The sequence below is a fragment of the Callorhinus ursinus genome, unplaced genomic scaffold (assembly GCF_003265705.2).
Source record: "Callorhinus ursinus isolate GAN/ISIS: 27379988/994484 unplaced genomic scaffold, GSC_fseal_2.0 scaffold4, whole genome shotgun sequence".
In the NCBI taxonomy this organism is placed as follows: Eukaryota; Metazoa; Chordata; class Mammalia; order Carnivora; family Otariidae; genus Callorhinus; species Callorhinus ursinus.
This window is the reverse complement of record NW_027397066.1, coordinates 30782434-30801227: the sequence shown is the minus strand read 5'-3', so window position 1 is coordinate 30801227 and position 18794 is coordinate 30782434. Positions and strand designations below refer to the sequence as shown.

The following is an 18794-nucleotide window of genomic DNA, read 5'->3' as shown; positions in this document are numbered from 1 at the left end:
AGGATGGTGGACATGAGTCTTAGAGTCCCATAATGCATGTTTAATGATTGTTTTTAGTCCCGCGAAGGAGAATAACATGGTACAATGAAAGCAAACAATCAGGAGGGCTACCCCACTGGGAGAGGTCAGGGAAGGCTTTCTTAAGGAGGTGCCTACTAGGCAGCAGTCGGATAGAAGAAGGGGGGGCTGGGGTGGGCCTTGAGTATGCAGGGCCGGGCTGGCCAGAAACTGAAAACATTTCAATGTGCTGGCCCAACTCGAACATCAAACAAAACCCAGAACTTGCATGTGTTCTCTACAGTAACTATTAAGGAAGGTGGGAACTGTAATTTTAAATGGTGCCTTTTAGGACTCTCATGATAATAATTTTTTCAGGAATGATAGCCCTCAATCAAAAGCAATGACTCAAGTAAAAAAGATCTGTTTATAGCCACCAGCGTGGAGTGAGCCGTGCCATGGTCACCAGTCCACGTTACAAAGGGTTTTGTTTTTTTGGGTTTTTTTTTTTTTGTTTTTTTTTTTAAAGATTTTATTTGTCAGAGAGAGAGGGAAAGCACAAGCAGGGAGAGCGGCCGGCGGAGCGAGAAGCAGGCTCCCCGCCGAGCAGGGAGCCGGATGCAGGACTTGATCCCGGGACCCTGGGATCATGACCTGAGTCAAAGGCAGAAGCTTAACCGACTGAGCCACCCAGACACCCCTACAAAGGGTTTTGATGAGGTAAGTTGGTTAAGGAGGCCAGTCAAAGGAGTTTATACAATAGATATCTACTCTTCTTTTTACAAGAGTAAGAACTTGTAATGTAGATGAGGCAAGATGTAGGAAATCTGCAGAAAGCAGCCTTTGGCTCATCTCTTTTCCAGCCATCTGTGCAACATGCTGAGAGGCACCCTGGACGAACCAGGTGCTACCTTCTGTGGATCATGAGAAAGGAAGTGTCAACCTATAGTTTGTATACCTAATGGATGATAACCAGAGATTGCACCATCACCTCTGACTCCCAGGAAGCAAATCAACTGTAACATAACTGCCATTGTTACCATCGCTATGGAAAGAATGTGCCAATCAGGAGTGTTGATTATAAATGCTTTGTAAGAAGACATAGAGACAGACCAAGTTGGTAGAACCCAACGAAGCTTGGCTCAGGGTGAAAAAAAGAGGCTGTACATAAGAATGCCTGTTGATGGTATAGACTTAATAAATATACCTGAATAAATGAATCATGTGAGACAAAGTCAACTCTAGAGTTCTTTCTAGAAGCCAAGTGCATCCTCATGATTTTGGGGGACTTTTATTGATAATTTCTGATATTTATTGATCTATAAATATTATAAACTTCCCCTTCCTTACCAGAATACCATATTTGTTTTCTGGCCTTGCATTTTTCTAAATATCCTAAAGCTTAACTGGTCATGGCACCCGATGAAGATAACATTAGGAGAGTTCCAGCCCTGGCAACTACCATTCATGAGACATAAATCCCCAAAACTACTATCCCTGAGACCATTCAGTTTTAATGTTCACAGTTGGGCACTATTTTGGGGTCTATTTTATTTCTCTTCATCTCCTGTTATTTATAAAGGAGAAAGTAGAAGTGTGAAAAATTAGGGGCACCTGGATGGCTCAGTTGGTTAAATGGCTGTCTCTGGCTCAGGTCATGATCCCAGGGTCCTGGGATCCCCCTGCCTTTGCTTGCTCTCTCTTTCTCTGTCAAATAAATAAATAAATAAATAAATAAATAAATAAATAAATAAATAAAATCTTAATCTTTATATGGCTGGCCACATGGACAGAGTTTTTTAGTGTAGAGAAAATTAGGAGAAAGTGTTTGCCAGTGAAATACTTGAACACTGGAACTGTATGATTCTACATAAGAGGATGCTCTCCCAAACTGGGGTCTCTTACATCAAGAATAGGAAAGCTTTGGAGTGTCTGGGTGGCTCAGTCGGTTAACCGTCTGCCTTCAGCTCAGGTCATGATCCCAGGGCCTCTCCCTCACCCTCTGCCTGCTGCTCCCCCTGCTTGTGATCCCTCTCTCTCTGTCGAATAAGTAATAAATAAAATATTAAAAAAAAAGAATAGGAAAGCTTTTGCTCTGGGCATTTTCTTCAAATACAGCACGTTTTTAGGACCAGAGTAGTTTTGTTCTTGATGAAGATGAAGAAACAGAGTCTCAAAATTGGTTAAAAAAATCCCAAAGGAACAAGGATATTTGTCAGTCTGTATATTCTAAAGATGGTACTTATTATTGCCAGTTTTAATATTTTCAGGGACACCTAAAATAAGACCTATTTTTTTTTTGGGGGGCGCCTGGGTGGCTCAGTTGGTTGGGCGACTACCTTCAGCTTAGGTCACGATCCTGGAGTCCCGGGATCGAGTCCCACATCGGGCTCCCTGCTCCGCAGGGAGTCTGCTTCTCCCTCTGACCCTCCCCCCTTTCATGTGCTCTCTCTCTCTCAAATAAATAAATAAAATCTTTAAAAAAAAAGACCTAATTTTTGATAGTTTGTTGAGAATGAATTTGTCAAAATTACATACAATTGCCCTAGCTTGAAGTACCCATATACAGGGAGAATGGTATTGAGTGCCTTGTAGGTTTTTGCTTTGTCATGCCATTCACAAAACCAGTCTGAAAACCCAAGTGCTATTGCTTTTTCCTCAATCATTCTTCACTATCAATTTTTAAGATTGTATTTATTTGTTTATTTTAGAGGGTCAGGGGAGGGGCAGAGGGAGGAGAGAGAATCTTAAGCAGACTCCCCGCTGAGCACAGAGCCCAAAGCAATGACCCACTCAATCTCACGACACCCTCCCCGCCCCCGCAACGAGATCATGAAATGAAGAATCAGCACTTAACCTACTGAGCCACCCAGGTGCCCCTTCACTATCAAGTTTTAAAAGAAATGTTATATATCTGATTACTCTTACCCAGTAGTATTTGTCCCCTGGAAAGTATGACTGACGTATTCCTTCAGCTCTGTGATTTCCTGTGCGTCCTTTAAAAATAAAGCCTCCTTTCTATGGCTGAGAAAGGCTGACAAATGAGTCTCTGCTCAGTGGATTTTTATTTTAAGGTTAAATTAGATCCTGCCACCCTCTTACTTCTTTATTTCTCAACCTCCAATGGCTTCCCAGCTTACCCAGAATAAAACATAGGCTCTTAGTATGGCTTCATCTTTCCTTCCCCAGGCCTGGCTACCTTCACCTTCTTCCTGCTCCTGGAACTTACTAAGCAGGGATCTTGACTCTGGTAATCCCTCTGCCTGGAATTCTCTCCCTGAGATAGAGCACACCGGGCTCTGACTCTGTCATTCAACTCAAAGTCCTCTCCTTACTGCCCACTCCATTTACATTTGGACCCCCATATCCTTCATCAGCCCCTATTACTGTGTCTTGTTTGTTCATATTGCTTATCCTTTCTGAAATGATCCTGTTCATTTATTTGATTACTTGCATATCATTTATTTTCCCCGCACTAAAATATAAGTTCCAAGAGAGAGAGAGACCTTGCCTTTTTGTTCATTGTTGTATGCCCAGTGCCTGGCACATAGCAGGCACTCAATAAATGTTTGCTGAGTGAGTGAGTAAATGAATGAATGAACAGAATGAATGAATGAACTGAGAACATTGGCAGAGTCTGGTCTAATACAGGCAGCCTCCTCTGACTTCTTTAAAATCACATTTTCAGGGTGCCTGGGTGGCTCAGTCATTAGGTGTCTGCCTTCGGCTCAGGTCATAACCTCAGGGTCCTGGGACTGAGCCCCACGTCAGGCTCCCTGCTCAGCGGGAAGCCTGCTTCCCCCTCTCCCGCTCGCTCCCCCTGCTTGTGCTCTCTCTCTCACTCTCTCTCTCTCTCTGTTAAATAAATAAATAAAATCTTAAAAAAAAAAAAACAAAAAAATAAAATCACGTTTTCTGGAGAAGTCTTCAAATTAAGTGAAGGCTTATCTATTGGTTAAAAGAAAAGAACACTTGCCTCTTGAGGAGAAGGAAATATTTAGAAAAATTAAATTTCATTGGGCAGTAAATGAAATTAAACTTGTAGACCCATAAAATGGAAGTGGAAGCAGCGAATGCACCTATTACTTATCTGTTCCTTAGTTTACTGAGGATGTGTAAAAATTACCTGAGAACAGGTACCTCTTAGCTTGGCTATATTTCATTTTCCCCTTTTCATGTAACAGTTTTACAGCAGCCTTAAATATCCTCTTGATCTCATCTGATATCTCTTGCCAGGTCTTCTCATTGTCAGCTTTGGCAGAAGGCTGCATCTAGGAAAATGTAAAAGTGAGATACTAGTCTTAAGATCATCAAAGAAAAAAAAATCGGTATTCAAGCACAAGAAAAAAAGCACTATTATCTGAAGGTCTACTATGTGCCAATACTATGATAGGTGCTTAACAGGCCAATGCCCCTAGTAACCCTGAAAGTTAGAAATTATCTCCATGTTATATGTGAATTTGCCCAAATTACACAGAATTTGTTTATTGGGCTTTCTTATTGTACTACGTATTTCCCTTTTTTTTTTACATTTTTATTTTAGTTCCAATTAGTTATATTAGTTTAGTTTCGGGTGTACAATATAGTGATTCAACACCCATACAACACCTGGTGTCCCTCACGACAAGTACACTTCTTAATCCCCATTCCCTATTTCACCCTTCCCCCCACCCCCTCTGGTGCCCTTCAGTTTGTTCTCTATAGTTAAGAGTCTGTTTCTCAGTTTCTCTCTCTCTTTCTCTCCCCGCTGCCCCCGTTCCCTCCCTCTCTCTCTTTTTCCCTTTGTTTATTTGGTTTGTTTCCTAAATTCCACATATGATTGAAATCATATGGTATTTGTCTTTCTCTGACTTATTTCACTTAACATAATAATCTCTAGCTCCAGCCATGTCATTGCAAATGGGAAGATTTCATTCTTTTTAATGGCTGAATAATATTCCATTGTGTGTGTGTGTGTGTGTGTGTGTGTGTGTGTGTGTGTGTGTGTGTATCACAGCTTCTTTATCCATTCATCAGTCGAAGAACAGTTGGGTTGCTTCCATATCTTAGCTATTGTAAATAATACTGCTATAAACATAAGGATGCAAGTATCTCTTTATCTCTGTGAATTAGTGTTCTGTATTTTTGGGGTAAATACCCAGTAGTGTGATTGCTGGATAGTAGAGTAGTTCTAATTTCAACTTTTTAAGGAAACTTTACCCTGTTTTCCAGAGTGGCTGCCCCACTTTGCATTCCTACCAATAGTGCAAGAGGGTTTCCCTTTCTCCACATCCTTGCTAACACTTGTTGTTTCTTGTTTTGTTGGTTTTAGCCATTCTGACAGGTGTGAGACGATGTCTCATTGTGGTTTTGATCGGCATTTCCCTGATGATGAATGATGCTGAGCACCTTTTCATGTGTCTGTTGGCCACCAGCATGTCTTCTTTGGAGAAATGTCTGTTCATGTTTTCTGTCCATTTTTTCATTGGATTATTTGTTTTTTGGGTCTTGAATTTTATAAGTTCTTTATACATTTTGGGTATCAGTCCTTTATTGGATAAGTCATTTGCAAATATCTTCTCCCATCCCATATGTTGCCTTTTAATTTTGTTGATTGTTTTCCTCCTTGTGCAGAAGCGTTTTATTTTGATATAGTCCCAATAGTTCATTTTTCCTTTTGTTTCCCTTGCCTCAGGAGACATACCTAGAAAAGAGTTGCTATGACTGATGTTGAAGAGGTTATTGCCTATGTTTTCTTCTAGGAGTTTATGGTTTCAGGTCTCACATTTAGGTTGTTAATCGATTTTGAATTTATTTTTGTGTATGGTGTAAGAAAGTGGTCCCGTTTCTTTCTTTTACATGTTGCTGTCCAGTTTTCCCAACACCATTTGTTGAGAGACTGTTCTTTTCCCACTGGATATTCTTTCCTGATTTGTTGGAGATCAATTGACCATATAGTTGTGGGTTTATACCTGTGTTTTCTATTCTGTTCCATTGATTTATGGGTCTAGTTTTATGCCAGTACCATACTGTTTTGATCACTACAGCTTTGTAATATAACTTGATGTCCAAAATTGTGGTGCCTTCAGCTTACTTTTCTTTTTCAAGGTTGCTTTAGCTATTCAGGGTCTTTTTGGTTCCATATAAATTTTAGAATTGTTTGTTCTAGTTCTGTAAAAAATGTGTTGGTATTTTGATAGGGGTTGCGTTAAATGTGTAGATTGCTTTGAGTAGCATAGATATTTTAACAATATTATTAACCCATGAACATGGAATGTCTTTCCATTTCTTTGTGTCATCTTCAATTTCTTTCATCATTGCTTTATAGTTTTCAGAGTATAGTTCTTTCACCTCTTTGCTTAGGTTTATTCCTAGGTATCTTATTATTTTTGGTACAATTGTAAATGGGATTGTTTTCTTAGTTTCTCTTTCTGCTGCTTCATTATTGGTATATAGAAATGCAACAGATTTCTGTACATTGATTTTGTATCCTGTGACTTTACTGAATTTGTATATCAGTTCTAGCAGTTTTTTGGTTGAGTCTTTCGGATTTTCTATATATAGTATCATATCATCTGCAAATAGTGAAAATTTTACTTCTTCCTTACTAATTTGCCTTTTATTTCTTTTTCTTGTCTGATTGCTGAGGCTAGGACTTCCAGTACTATGTTGAATAAAAATGGTTAAAGTGGACCTCCTTATCTTTTTCCTGACCTTAGGGTAAAACCTCTCAGTTTTTCCCCATAGAGGGTGATATTAGCTATGGGTTTTTCATATATGGCTTTTATTATGTTGAGGTATGATCTCTCTAAACCTACTTTGTTGAGGGTTTTTATCATGAATGGATGTTGTGCTTTGTCAAGTGCTTTATCTGTGTCTATTGAAATGATCATATGGTTCCTATCCTTTCTCTTATTAATATGGTGTATCATGTTGATTGATTTGTGAATATTGAACCACACTTGCAACCCAGGAATAAATCCCACTTGATCGTGGTGAATGATTTTTTTAATGTATTGTTGAATTCAGTTTGCTAATATTTTATTGAGGAGTTTTGCATCTCTGTTCATCAGGGATATTGGCCTGTAGTTCTCTCTTTTAGTGGTGTCTTTATCCAGTTTTGGTCTCAGGATAATACTGGCCTCACTGAATAAGTTTGGAAGTTTTCTTTCTATTTCTATTTTTTGGAATAGTTTGAGAAGCGTGGGTATTAACTCTTCTATAAGTGTTTGGTAGGATTCCCCTGGGAAGCCATCTGGCCCTAGGCTTTTGTTTGTTGGGAGTTTTTTTGATGACTGATTCTCTTCCTTCCTCCCTTTTCTTCTCTTCTCTTCTCTTTCTTTCTTTCTTTCTTTTTTTTTTTTTTTGATTCTGTTTCTTTGCTGATTATCAGTCTGTTCAAATTTTCTATTTCTTCCTGTTTCAGTTTTGGTAGTTTATATGGTTCTAGGAATTTATCCATTTCTTCTAGGTTGTCCAATTTGTTGGTGCATAGTTTTTCATAATGTTCTTTTATAATTGTTTGTATTTCTGTGGTGTCAGTTGTTATTTCTCCTCTCTCATTTGTGATTTCATTTATTTAGGCCTTTATTTTTTCTTGATAAGTCTGTCTAGAGGCTTATCAATTTTATTGATTTTTTTCAAAGGACCAGTCTCCGGTTTCATTACTCTGTTCTATTGTGTGTTTGTGTGTGTGTGTGTGTGTGTGTGTGTGTGTGTGTGTGTGTTAGTTTCTATATCATTTATTTCTGCCCTAATCTATTATTTCTTTTCTTCTGCTGGTTTTAGGTTTTGTTTGTTGTTCTTCTTTGAGCTCCTTTAGGTGTAAGGTTAGGTCGTTTATTTGAGATTTTTCTTGCTTCTTGAGGTAGACTGTATTGTTATAAACTTCCCTCTTATGTACTTTTTAATTTTTTTTTATTTGCTGGTTGACCCATTCATTGTTTAGTAGCATGCTATTTAACCTCCCCGTGTATTTGTGGTCTTTCCAGATTTTTTCTTGTGATTGACTTCATGTTTCATAGCATTGTGGTCAGAAAAGTTGCATGGTATGACTTCAATATTCTTGTATTTTTTTGAGGTTTGTTTTGTGGACTCATATGTGATCGATTCTGGAGAATGTTCCATGTGCCCTTGAAAAGCATATGTGTTCTGCTGTTTTAGGATCTGAATATATCTGTTAAATCCATCTGTTCCTGTGTGTCATTCAAAGCCACTGTTTCCTTGTTGATTTTCTGTTTAGATGAGCTGTCCATTGATGTAAGTGGGGTGTTAAAGTCCCCTACTATCATTGTGTTATTATCTATTAGTTCCTTTATGTTTGTTATGAACTATTATATGTATTTGGGTGCTTCTATGTTGGGTGCATAAGTATTTACAATTGTTATATCTTCTTGTTGGATTGTCCTCTTTATTATTACATAGTGACCTTCTCTTTCTCTTGTTACAGTCCTTGTTTAAAGTCCGATATAAGTATTGCTAGTCTGGCTTTCTTTTGACATCTATTTGCATGATAGATATTTCTCCATCCCCTCACTTTCAATCTACAGGTGTCTTTACATCTAAAATGAGTCTCTTGTAGGCAGCATACATATGGGTCTTGTTTTTCATCTATTCTGTCACCCTCATTCTTTTCATTGGAGCATTTAGTCTATTTACATTTGAAGTAATTATTGATGGAAATGTATTTATTTCCATTTTATTATGTATTTTGTGGTTGTTTCTGAATATTTTCTCTGATCCTTCCTTGTCTTTTTTTCATGTTTTGCTGATTTTCTTTAATGATATATTCAGATTCATTTCTCTTTATTCTTTGCATATTTATTAGTGGTTTTTGATTTGTGGTTACCCTTAGGTTTGTATATAACTTCACATGCATACAGCAGTCTATATTAAATTGATGGTCATTTAAGTTTGAACCCATTCTTTTTTCCTGTCCTCCCACATTTTAGGTATATGTTATTATATTTTATATCCTTTTTTGGTGAATTCCTTGGCTGATTTTTTTACAGAAATATTCACTTTTACTGCTTTTGTTTTTCTTACCTTTGTACTGTCACTTTTGTTCTCTCCTTTCCACTCAAAGAGCCCCCTTTAATATTTCTTGCAGGGCTGGTTTAATGGTCATGAACTCCTTTAGTTTGTGTTTGTCTGGGAAACTCTTTATCCCTTCTTCTATTCTGAATGATAGCCATGCTGGAAGGAGTATTCTTGGCTGAAGATCTTTCCCATTCAGCACTTTGAATATATCATGCTACTTTCTTCTGGCTTGCAAAGTTTCTGTTGAAAACCTCGTGCTAGCTCTATGGGTTTTCCCTTGTAAGTTACTGACTTCTTTTGTCTTGCTGCTTTTAAAATTTTTTCTTTATCACTAGATTTTGCCAATTTAATTACAGTATGTGTCTGTTTCTCTGTGTTAAGAAAGTCAGCTATGTCTTCTGCTCTTGAAAGTAGTGACTTTATGAAGAAGAGGTCCTGGAGTGCCCTGCAGCACAGTGTCCCCTGTCCACCAGAACTTGACCCTTCAGGAGAGTACCCGATCTGTGTTGCTTATGCCCTGCTGTTGTGTTGGAGTCACTTTTCCTTTCAATGGAGTCATCCGCACTGGCTCTTTGCCTGATGTGGGCTATGCTTGCTCTCAGTGGTGTTAGTGGGACCCAAGGAGGCCAGTTCTGAGGGGGCAAGACTGCTGGGGAACTTGGGATGGGTGATGGTGTTAGCAAAATTTGTGCTGGCCCCTAGTCTTATGCCAGATCTCCAGTGCTAAGGCGGCTGGGGGCTGCATGCTGTGGTGGCTAGGGATGGGAGGCTGGGTGGGGTGAGTGATGAGGGTTAGACATGCCTGGGCCTGGTGTGAGATGGTGGCTGGGGGCACATTGCTGGGCATGGTGTGGTGGCAGCTGTGGACCAGGTGGCAGTGTGGTATGTGCATGGCTTTAATAAAATTTGCCGTGAGCCCCGGGGCCGAGGCTAGCAAGTTTGGAATGGGCGAGTCCTCAGGAGAACTCGTGGGCTTGGCTCACTGCTAGCAGGTTAAGTAGCAAGTCCCTCTTGGGTTTTGATACAGAGAACAGAAAGTTAAAGGAGAGGTCCTCATATGTTTCCATTTAATTGTCTTTAGTTGTCTCTTCATTTGTTTCTGAGTCTCTGGGAAATCAAATGGGAGGACTGCCGACCAAGCAAGTAACATTTATAGAGTCTTGGTGATAATCTTATTTGTGCATTCATTTATTTAACAATAATTTATGCAGAAATATCAGGTGGGGTTTAGAGAATAACTTAAATTTTCCCTAGATGATCTCAGAATGACAAAGGAACAACTCAAGCCAATTAAACAGTAACATATGAGCAAGTGCTCCCAAACCGCTGTCTAAACCTGGTTTTGTGAGGTATTAGGTTTTTTGATATCTACATTTACCAGCAATACATTTACTCCTGGCATATTCAACTGAGGAATGGCTTGGATTTGCCCTACGATTCCTATCCACAGAAACCAGATTCTTGCAGATAAGTACTTTGAATAATGCATGGAGGGGGAAGAAGGAAAATTAAGGATCCTGGCATGGTTTCATATTGCATGCAGAAAATGCTGTATGCTAAATATGAGAATGACAAATACACAGGTTCTTAAATGAACTGTCGCCAAGTCAGAGCTGTTCTCCTCTCAGAGATGCCTTGGCACTCAATGTATCAAGGATGTTCTCTTTGGAAGAGGGATGGATCTCTATTCCTTCTCTTCAATCTCTCCAGGAATCCTATGCAAGGAAAAGACCCATCCGTTTTCTCTTCCTCCTTTATTCTGTTTCAGGGGACACATGGTAGATACATTTAGGAACCAAGTTGGAGAGGAAACATTGATACTATTTCCATCATACAAAGGCATGAATCAACCTCACTCCAAGATTATACATAAGATACAAGAATATAAACTATGCATGAAATATTAAGGGAAAAATAATTAAGTTAAAAAATGAGAGACTTCAAAAATAGCTAGGCAGATTTTAAAAAGCCCCTCCCCCCAAAAAAACTTTTACAAATCAAAAATATAACTGTTAAACCTGAAAGCTTAATGCATGAACAGAGTGGACACAGCTGAAGAAAAAAAAAAATACTGAATTGGAAAAGACCTAAAATAGTCTTCTGGACAGCAGCGTGGAGGGCTAAAGAAATTGATATATGAAAGAGAATCAAGAGAAATGGAGGACAGACTGAGATGGTACCGTGTAAACTAAATTATAGTGCAAACAAGAAAGAACAGAGGGAATAGAGGAAAGACGTTATTTGATGAGATGATAGCTGAGAGCTTTCCAGGACAGATAGAGTACATGAATTCATGAATATAGGAAGCACGACAACATGACTTCAGAATATCGTAGACACATTATGGCAAAATGATTTCTTCAGATAAACAGACCCCAGTCCGAGAGGCCAAAAAGAAAGGTAAGACAAAAATTGGTAAGTTTCTTAGGTTTGGATTTTGTTGTTAAAAAGAGATGTAAGGTCCAGGGCAGAATAACTTTCTGTCTGCTATGCCTTTTCTGTGGATGACCGACGGTTGGAAGTAATAGACACGTACATACTTTGGAGAGAAAGATAACTCACTGCATTTTTATTGCTTTTCAGCATTTCCGATTTAGGTCTGAGGTAATAAGCTGCCGGCACTGAGTTCTCGTCACGACAGTACCACTCTTCCAGAAGCTTGGTCTCCAGCTTCGCCTCTATAGCAGCATCCAAAATCATTTCAAACTCCGAGGCTTCAACTTCTCCAGGGATTCGAATGTTCCCGTACTTTTCACCCAACAGTCCCTGTGTATCCACAAGAAAGTTCAGGTTAGTGTATCACCAAGAAAATTCATTTTAGTATTCACATCATGTAGTTAAATTGAATATTTATTGAACATTAAATAGAAACAAGATACGTTGTTCTATCACTTTTCTCTTTTAATCGCAGTGGATACTTTTTTCCCATGCATTATTTAATAAGTAGTTAGATCAATTATATTGTAATTATAATAAATTCATATAGTGAGAACTGAGATTGCATATCACATCAGACAAATTCAAAATACAGAGTTTTGTAGCAAATTTATTTCCCCCAAATTTACATAACACAACAAAAGTTGTTCTACTCTGAGATTTTTGTTTGTTTGTTCATGACAAAGAAAAATGACATGCTGGGCTCTATGAAATATCACACAGGCAAACTCTCAAGAGAATTGCTTTGTGAAGAGTTAGATTTTCGCAGCTATAAATGAAAGTAGGAAATCACTGAATGCGATACTACTATGGACCCCACTGTAACTCAAGACAATTTATAAAATGTAAATAAGATATCATTTTCTCCTTATTAAATCGGGAAAGAAAAACATGCTCCGTGTTATGTGAAAGTGTGAGAGGATACCCACATAGTGCTGATGGGTGTGTAAATGGATCCAATATTTCACTGAGGAGTATTCTGGCAGAATGTATTAAAAGCCTTAAAAATCTATATAACTTTGGACTTCTGGGAAATTGTCTTTAGAAAATAATTAAGGATGTGCATAAAGACTTACCAGAATATTTATGCTGATACAGTTATAACAGGAAAGAACTGACATAACAACCTAAGTGTCCTGCAAATGGGAACATTTAAATATACTATGGTACGTCTATTCAAGGGATAGAGCAAGTCATGTTCCATTACTGTCTTGATGTAGAAAGATTTTTTTCAAGTTGTTATTTAAATTCCAGTTAGTTAACATACAGCGTAATATTAGTTTAAGGTGAGGAATTTAGTGATTCATCACTTACATACAATACCCAGTGCTCATCACAAGTGCCCTCCTTCTTCCCTATCACCCATTTAACCCGTGTCCCCGCCTGCCTTCCCTCCATCAGTTTGTTCTCTATAGTTAAGAGTCTGTTTTCTGGTTTGCCTTTTTTCCCCTTTTTTCCTCCATGTTCATCTGTTTTGTTTCTTAAATTCCACTTATGAGTGAAATCATATGGTATTTGTCTTTCTCTGACTAACTTATTTCACTTAGCATGATACTTTCTAGCTCCATCCATGTCATTGCAAATGGCAAGATTTCATTCCTTTTTTATGGCTGAGTAATATTCCATTGTGTGTATGTGTGTGTGTGTGTGTGTGTGTGTGTGTGTGTGTGTACACCACATCTTTATCCATTCATCTAGTTGATGGACATTTGGGCTCTTTCCATAATTTGGCTATTGTTGATAATGCTGCTATAAATATGGGATGCACATATCCTTTCCAATCAGTATTTTTGTATCCTTTGGGTAAATACCTAGTAGTGCAATCACTGGATCATAGAAGATGTTTATAATATATTATTAAGTGAAAAGCTAAGTTACAAAACAATATGTATAAGATGATTCCAATGTTTTATATATATTACATATATATGAGAGAGAAGATTGTATATATATGTATATACAAACATACACATAAGAAAAATTTTATAGGAATGCACAGCAATATTATCAATGGCTATCTCTGGGTGGCTTTAAATTTACTTAGGTTGTTTTATGAATTTATTGTTTTTTTAAGTTTATTTATTTTTTTAGTGATCTCTACATCCAATGTGGGACTTGAACTCACAACCTTGAGAACAAGAGTCACATGCTCCACCGACTGAGCCAGTCAGGCGCCCCAGAGTTTATTGTTTTTTTTTTTTAATTAAAACTTTTTTTTGTAGTATGCATTATTATTTTGTAATGAGAAGAACCACGGGCACTGAAAAATTTTAAACCTAGTGATGCTGTCTATACTGCTTTGTGGAACAACACTCTTGAGCTTCCTCTAAATGTCTGCTTAAGACTGTGGTTCTCAAAGTGTGGTCCTCAGACCAGCAGCATTAGCATCACCTGGGGACTTACTAGTTCTGCAAATTCTCAGGTCCTAGCCCAGACCCACTGAGTCAGAAACTCTGGGGGTCTCTGCTGAGCAATTAGTGCTTTAGCAAGCCCTCCAGGTGCCTGAACCACTGTTTGAAGCTAATAAAAATATTACCTCATATAGCATCTGGTATTTCAATTACTCTTCAACGTCTTATCTAGTGAGAAACAAGGAAAGGACATAATGGAACCCTAAGACAAATCTATGCCATCCAAGACAAGTTTGTCTGCTTTATGGTGTCCATGGGAAGGTTTCCCTTTAATCTGTGGGCACCTTCATCCTTTCCTCCTGTTGACTAGCACCTTTACTATAAACTCCAAGCCCTGTTTATGCATTGAAACGTGGGTGGTTTGGCTTCCTTGGGGGCACTTCTTACTACCTCTACTGCCTATCACTGCAATATCCACAGTGTTTTTTCACCTCATATAGCTAGATAGGTGAGAGAATTAAAGTCCTGGGGAGATCTGTGTTCCAACTAAATTCATAACCTAAACTCTACTGCAAAATGGTAAGCCCCATAAGGGTTGAGGCCTGAGATGTTGATTCCTAGCACATAGAAAATTAAAAAAAATAACAACCCTATTTGTTAAATAAATGAATGAACCAAAATAGAGAAGAAATCTTTAGACTGTTCTATTCATTCTTTAAAAGATTTATTTATTTATGTATTTTAGAGAGAAAGGGAGGGAGGAAGAGAGAGAGAGAGCATGAACAGGAGGGGCAGAGGGAGAGGGAGAGAGAATCTCAAGCAGACTTTGCATTGAGCACAGAGCCTGATGTGGGGCTCCATCTCATGACCCTGAGATCACAACCGGAACCGAAACCAAGAGTTGGATTCTTAACTGACTGCACCACCCAGGCAGCTCTTAGACTGTTCTGTTCTTAGTTGAAGCTGCTTCTCATATCCCGAGATAATATTTCAGCTCTCAACAGGTGGAGTAACAATTTGGGAAGGTGCTAGTCTTGTCTGCAACCTTCATTTCAGCCTGTAGTCTTTTAATAGGTCCTGTCTAAACACATCCCTGGTTGGGCCATGCCCTATCTCCTTGGGACATAATCCATCTCATCTAACTGGCTCACTCCAGCTGATTGTGGCTAACTGAACTCACTTTTTCAAGCTCAAGTTTCCTCAGTACTAGCCTCAGACACCAGGCAGGAGGGAGATACAACTTACTTGTCCTCTTTGGCTGCATAAAGGCCCTTTGTAAGGGCCTTGAATGGAGGGACACCACTGCTTTGGTCTCCATTATTTCAGCACGGTAAACGGGGGTCTACAGAGGGTTCTTTTGAAATAAGGGTGTTCTCACTCCAACTCACTGTATCAGCCTGAAGGCCAAATGAGAACCCTTTTATTTCAATCTGCATTTGTTTTGGGCTATTCTTGACAACAGGCTGTATGCAACAAAGCTAATGTTATTTTGAGTTGTGTCTCACTTTCCATTTTGTTAAGGAATAATCGACAACGCTGCACTCGCCTCAGGTATATAGCATAGTGATTCAATACTTGTATATGTTACAAAATGGTCACCACAATAAGTCTGGTTACCATCTGTCACCATACCAAGTTGTTAGGATATTATTGACTACACTCCCTACATTGTACGTTATATCCCCGTGTCTCATTTATTTTATATCTGGGAGTTTGTAGCTCTCAATCCCCTTCACCCATTTCGCCTATGCCCTCCCCTCCCTCCCCTCTGGCAATCATTGTTTTATTCTCACTTTTAATGTTCCTCTTCCAAACTCTCTCATGTAAAACTTGGGTAAATGAGCAGGTATGACCTCTCATTCTGCCAGAGATACAAAGGGAGACAATATTTTTAAGGCTAGCCAGACTGGGGATTATCCTGTTCCTGTTGGTTAGTTCTGGATAGAGGAGAGTCAGCATCTTCAGTCAGGACTGTCTGTCATGAGGAGTGAGGTTTTTGTGCTGGGATGAGCCATCCAGAAAACCTATATGGGCAAGGTAGAGAATAAGAAGACTTCGCAGCAGTAGCCACTGGAGACATTCAGTAGAGTTTGGCCGGGGGTGGAGGATCTGGTGGATAGCCAGAACATTAAATATGGGGTTTAGTAATTGACACTTCTCCATCTGGCAGCCAGTGAAGCCCAGGAGTATCATGGACCTGGCTACCAAGATCCAGGGCAAGACTGGCTGGATTTGGGGTATGGAGTAGGAAGGAGGACAAAATAGTGACTTCGTGAGACAAGACTGTGTCCTAGCACAGGACCATCATCACTGCACTAGCAATGAACTAACTGCTGGTTCTTTGTGTTTCTGCCCCTAACTAAAGCTGGTCCCAGAGTCCAGGGCAGTGTGAAATCTATGGCTCAGTTTCTAAAGCATGCACTGTGGATTACCTGCACCCCAATCATTCAGGGTGCTTGTTGAAATGTAGGTTCCAAGATCACTTCTCAGACCTAAAGAGCATTGTGGTTGGCAGCCCAGCAAGATTCATTTTAAAATGAGATTACAAAGGACACCCAAATTTGAGAACCACTGCTATGGGCAATGCACATGTGGTCTCATGACTAATGGTTAGCAAGCATTGAAGGGGCAGGATGGGGAACACAGCAGATCATTAGAAAAATTGAAGGCTACACAAAAATAATTATTTGAGGGGCGCCTGGGTGGCTCAGTGGGTTGGGCATCTGCCTTCGGCTCAGGTCATGATCCCTGGGTCCTGGGATCGAGCCCCGCGTTGGGCGCCCTGCTCAGCGGGAAGCCTGCTTCTCCTCCTCGCCGCTCATGCTCTCTTCTCACTATCTCTGTCTCTCTCTTTCAAATAAATAAATAAAATCTTCAAAAAAACAATTATTTGAGCAGAACTGCTGGCACCAAATACTACAATTACATGATCGATATAGTAAGGCCAAATGTATTTTAGAGTAGAGATACTAAAGAAGAAAAAATATCCTCATCCAATTCAAATAACAAATATATATTGAGCACTTACTATATATATAGTGGTAATATAGAACTTCAGAAAAGTAATAATGTGCTACAGGCTTAAAGTTTCTTATTGGATTGTTCTCCCCAAGTCTTTTCCTTCTATTGATTCTTCCTTTAGGTGGAATGCTCATAAATCACGAAGCAGTTACTTTTCAGGAGTCCAAGACAGGATTCTGTCTCAGTCTTATCTTGCTATTTGAGAAATAGCAAAAAGAGAAATAGCAAAAGAGGAGTTTGCCACCACATTTTTCAGGAAGACTTTATGGGGTTCTACATGCTTATAGTTTCAAGGTAACACACAAAGCATGCCTATTATCTACCAGGACTAGAGACAGTCAACTTAGAGAAAGAGTCAGTTAACTTGGTTGCAAAGTCCAGCTCATACGGTTGATGGCTCAGAGTATGGGTAGAGAGATATAGGAACATGCCTAAGAGGCTAGCGGTTAAGATTCAAGGAGCAAGATGGTGTCCATCTGGGTTTTCTCATCAGATGATTCCTCAGCTCTGGAGCCATAGGGCAGTATCCATGAATGACCACAGAAACTATGAGCAAGAAGGCATCCTCCTCTGTCCACTGGCAATAGCATATTTACTCCCACCACCAAAGGAGAAACAACTGGTCCACATCCTCCCGATCCCAATGCTCAATGCTCAAGAAGGTCATTTTTTGCTCAGTTAAGCCAACTTTGTCAGTTTGTAGAGAAATTTGGTGGCAAGTTGAAGGACTACATTCAATTTTGCATTGAGGTCCATTTTTATTAACTATACCACTGATCAGTCTGTCTGCGTGATCCCTTATGGAAGAAATGCATATGTCTGAAACAATTTTCAGCTTTTTGTTGAATTGCTTAACACACTGTCAGTATACATAGGAACATAAATATAGGGGATTTCTCCTGTCTGCAGAAATCCATAATCACCTCTCCCACCCACTAATCAAATGTGAAAACATTTAAATTACCCATTCTTTAATATTGAAGATATGTTAGTTAGGCAAGTAGAAACAATCCAATTGAGTTCTCCAATACAATGAGGGAGTTAAGTTCAAATGGTTGAAAAGCCTAAGAAAATCTATTTTCACTGTAGTTTCTGCACGTAAAATTCTAGCATAAGAAATACTTTCAGATGCTTTGGGAACTAGATAGAGGTGGTGGTTGCACAACACTGTAAATGTGCTAAATGCCACTGAATTGTTCACATTAAAATGATTAATTAAAAAAAATTTTTTTTTTTTTTTTTTGAGAGAGCACGCGCATGTGGGTGGGGAGGGGCAGAAGGAGAGGGAGATGGAGAGAATCTTACGCAGACTCCAAACTCAGAGTGGAGCCCGACTCGGGGCTCCATCTCACAACCCCAAGATCATGACCAGAACCAAAATCAAGAGTCAGATGCTTAACTGACTGAGCCACCCAGGCGCCCCCAAATGGTTAATGTTATGTGAATTTCATCTCAATTTAAAAAAAAATTCTAAATTTTTAAATTCTTTGCAACCAGGACCTTAAATGTAAAAGGACTCCTCTTTTTGTATCTCCCTGTCTTTCTTTACATGCTGATATAGATTCATCTAAGCCATTGTTTTTAAAGGCTTAGAGATAACATTTTCTTTCCTCATAATTGATTTTTCTCTTCTATTGGGCAAATGCTGATTCCCTCCGCCACCCCCTTCTGCTCTTCGTGTGCAGTTCCTTCTGCCTGGGCTTGCGATTGAGAATATTTGGGGTCTGAGTCTGATGGTTATGCAGTTTATGTTGTAGCAAAAAGAACAGAAGGATTGAGATATTGTTAAAGGCATGGGGGAGTTCAGTGTGTCTTTGCTCCTACTGTGTTGTGGGATGCCAGGAAAGACATGCGAGAGCAGACTTTGGAGGGTTATGGATGCCATTCTTTGTAGGCAGGAGGACAGGTGCTCTCTGGGCTTCTATTTATGAGCCCAAACTCATGGGGGCAGCTGGAAGGAAAAGGAGAGAT

At 39.3% G+C, this 18794-nt stretch overlaps 1 protein-coding gene across 3 annotated transcripts in view; it reads right to left on the bottom strand.

Annotated features, from left to right (window-relative positions):
* NWD2 (NACHT and WD repeat domain containing 2) overlaps positions 1-18794 on the bottom strand; it is a 168800-nt gene that overhangs the window by 12220 nt on the left and 137786 nt on the right. For 2 of the 3 annotated variants that reach the window (XM_025887474.2, XM_073891518.1), the window contains 2 exons: positions 11578-11781; positions 4124-4268 (listed from right to left, as the gene is read on the bottom strand). In XM_025887474.2, the coding sequence (XP_025743259.1) occupies positions 4124-4268; positions 11578-11781 (349 nt within the window). Of the gene's footprint in view, positions 1-4123; positions 4269-11577; positions 11782-18794 lie in introns of those variants that run through there. The other variant, XM_073891519.1, reaches the window with a different exon arrangement.